The 3,028-nt window shown below is 32.9% G+C and overlaps 1 protein-coding gene across 4 annotated transcripts in view; it reads left to right on the top strand.

The window, feature by feature from the left end:
- The window catches only part of LOC111368691 (cysteine-rich receptor-like protein kinase 25), a 25,485-nt gene that overhangs the window by 1,515 nt on the left and 20,942 nt on the right, over window positions 1-3,028 (top strand). The window contains exons 4-8 of one of the 4 annotated variants that reach the window (XM_022990091.1): window positions 207-331; window positions 494-704; window positions 1,490-1,727; window positions 1,864-2,014; window positions 2,166-2,655. The exons of 2 other annotated variants lie outside the window; for them this stretch is intronic. In XM_022990091.1, coding sequence (XP_022845859.1) covers window positions 207-331; window positions 494-704; window positions 1,490-1,727; window positions 1,864-2,014; window positions 2,166-2,492 — 1,052 coding nt within the window. In that variant the 3' untranslated portion in view covers window positions 2,493-2,655. Of the gene's footprint in view, window positions 1-206; window positions 332-493; window positions 705-1,489; window positions 1,728-1,863; window positions 2,015-2,127; window positions 2,656-3,028 lie in introns of those variants that run through there. One more of the 4 variants, XM_022990093.1, reaches the window with a different exon arrangement.

Genomic DNA, 3,028 nt, shown 5'->3' with positions numbered 1-3,028 from the left:
AGAACTAATTTAGGATTTTCTGTCGGCTCTTAACATATTATTTTCCTACCTGTTCTGCAGTTTTTGTCTAGTGCATTCATTTCAGTATTGCATCTTCAATATAAGACAATAAGAAATTGATAAGAAAAAAATCGTAGTGTCTCACTTGTTCCCTCACTCCTAGATTAAAGAAAATTATGTAATGATTTGCTATTTTTTGTATGTAGACAAAGGAAATGAGATTTCATCGGTTGAATCCTTGCAATTTGACTTGAATACTATTGCGCTTGCTACCAACAACTTTTCTGCTGACAACAAAATTGGTGAAGGTGGATTTGGTAGTGTCTACAAGGTACGTGAAGGAGTATAATTCTAAGTACCAGGTTTATCACTTTATATTTATCATTTACAATGTTTTAACAATCCCTATCACAGGTATAATTTGTTTGGTAGGTCCGGCTATACAGTATTTGACGGACTGTGGTGTATGATACTATGTTTAACGTGATTGTAGGGTACTTTCATAAATGGAAAAGAAATAGCTGTAAAGAGACTTTCCAAAAGTTCGGGACAAGGTGCAAAAGAATTTAAGAATGAGGTTGTACTTATTGCCAAGCTTCAACACAGAAATCTAGTAAGACTCCTTGGATTTTGCTTCGAAGGAGAAGAGAAGATACTTGTTTATGAATACGTGCCCAATAAAAGCCTTGATTATTTTCTATTCGGTTAGCATCAATCTTGACATGATTACTTCCTTTCTCTTCTTTATATTGAAATTCATATACATTGGATGCCGAGAAAAAATATTTCAGCCAAGAAAATATATAGATACATAATTAGGGCTAGCAACGGGGCAGGTTGCTCCAACCCCGCCCCGCCATGTAATATCCAACACTTGCCCACTCTCTTACTCATTTTAGGCAGGGAGGGGCAATTTTCTTTTTCAAATAATTCAGTTTTTAATAATTTATATTATTGCCCCCCTACTCGTTAAAGTGGACTGTGGGACAATAATATATTTATTAATCTTTAAAATTTATTTATTTATTTTTAAAAATTAAATTATTCAAATATATTTGATAAATTAAAACTTTTATTGTTTGTCATATTTCTTAAATAATCTTAGTTATCAACTTGCCATCTTATATTAGAAAGAATTATATATTGTGAAATTTTTCATTAAACGTACTGAATTCTCTTTAAAAAAAAAAAAAGAAAAAAAAAAGAAAAGAAGGTGGATTAAACAGGGCAGGCCCTTATTACCCGTGCGCGAAGTCTCTTCCCCCATCCCCGAGCCAGATACCCAATTAAGCAAGTAATCCCCGTCCTGTTTGGGGTGGGGTCGCACGGGTTGCAAGTTTGCGGATTTTTTTGCCATCCCTAATTCCCTATACATAATATAAATTTTCTAGTTAAGGCCTTTTAGTTCTCATTTTTGAGACTGGCCTTTAAAAACCATGTTGAGAGTCAATGGAAATTAACTTGATTCATTCTCTTAATGGATGTTAAGATTCAGAAAAACGACAAGTGTTGGATTGGTCAAAACGTTACAAGATTATAGGAGGAATAGCACGCGGATTGGTTTACCTTCATGAAGATTCTCGTCTACGAATTATACACCGTGATCTCAAAGCTAGCAATATATTATTAGATGGAGATATGAACCCCAAAATATCGGATTTTGGCATGGCGAGAATTTTTGGCGTTGATCAATCTCAAGGAAACACAAGTAGGATTGTTGGGACATAGTAAGTTCTACACTATATCCGTTCTATATTTAATCCATTTGCCAAATTAACTAATAAATGGATTTTATTAGAATCAAATACTATACCTTCTTAAATTTATGAGCTCAAGATATATTTTTATTTTTCTGGCTTGTAGTGGTTACATGTCTCCAGAGTATGCAATGCATGGACAATTCTCTGTAAAATCTGATGTTTTTAGTTTTGGCATCCTTATTTTGGAAATCATAAGCGGCAGGAAGAATAGCAGCTTCTATCAATCAGATGGTGCTGAGGATCTCATAAGCTATGTAAGTGCAAACTCCAAACTGCTTGTTGATATTTCTTAACAATCAAGGACCTTCATAAGTAGTTTTGCTTTCTTTTATTTATTTTATTTTTTTGTTATTACTATTGTAACTAGGATTAGAGTTAAAAAGTTCAACGACTACTGATGTGTAGGCTTGGAAGCTTTGGAGAGACAATAGACCCTTGGAATTGATGGATCTAACATTACAAAACGCATATGCTAGAAATGAAGTAATTCGATGCATTCAAATTGGCTTACTATGTGTTCAAGAAGATGCAGATGAAAGACCAAACATGGCTTCAATACTTTTGACGCTCAATAGTTATTCAGCCACTCTCGCTGTTCCTCGTCAACCTGCATTTTTTCTTCGTAGTAGAACACGGAGCTTGCCCAAAGTACAAGATTCAGACAAATCTACATCGTCCTCAACAGCCTTCTCTATAAATGAAGCATCAATTTCTGAATTATATCCAAGATAGAGAATTAAAAGCACAAATAATATGTAAGACTTTAGGAATGCTATTTTTGGTATGGGTTTGGGAGGTTCTTCGGATGAATGAACTCGATTAGCCACCTGTTCTTCATTTATTGTAATTTTATCGAACGTTTAGTAATATCGAATAAAAATGAACATTATAATAAGTGAAAATTTTAACTATTTTTTCTTTATTTAAGGAAATTTAAGAATTGGTTACTACTAGAATTTAAACATGTTGGACCAACCAATGATCCATCAATTTGACAAATGAATCAATTACCCGAAGGCTTGGCCAAATTAATGTTGGGATCGAGTTTGATAACTATAAACCTAATTTTCAAATTTTATCACTATATGCAATTTTGTTAAGTCTCCATCGTGTTATCGTACCTAAAACAAAGAACCGGATGGTATATATATATGTATTAAAACAATTTTTTAATAAAAGTTTGTCATATGAGCTTGTTTGATTCTCATTTATCCTTTTTTTTTAACCACACATTCTTTAATAAAATAATATTAAACACAAATTCAAAA

This window comes from Olea europaea, chromosome 19 (assembly GCF_002742605.1).
Source record: "Olea europaea var. sylvestris chromosome 19, O_europaea_v1, whole genome shotgun sequence".
In the NCBI taxonomy this organism is placed as follows: Eukaryota; Viridiplantae; Streptophyta; class Magnoliopsida; order Lamiales; family Oleaceae; genus Olea; species Olea europaea.
Note: the sequence above shows the minus strand (reverse complement) of the source record. Positions and strands in the feature narration are given on the sequence as shown.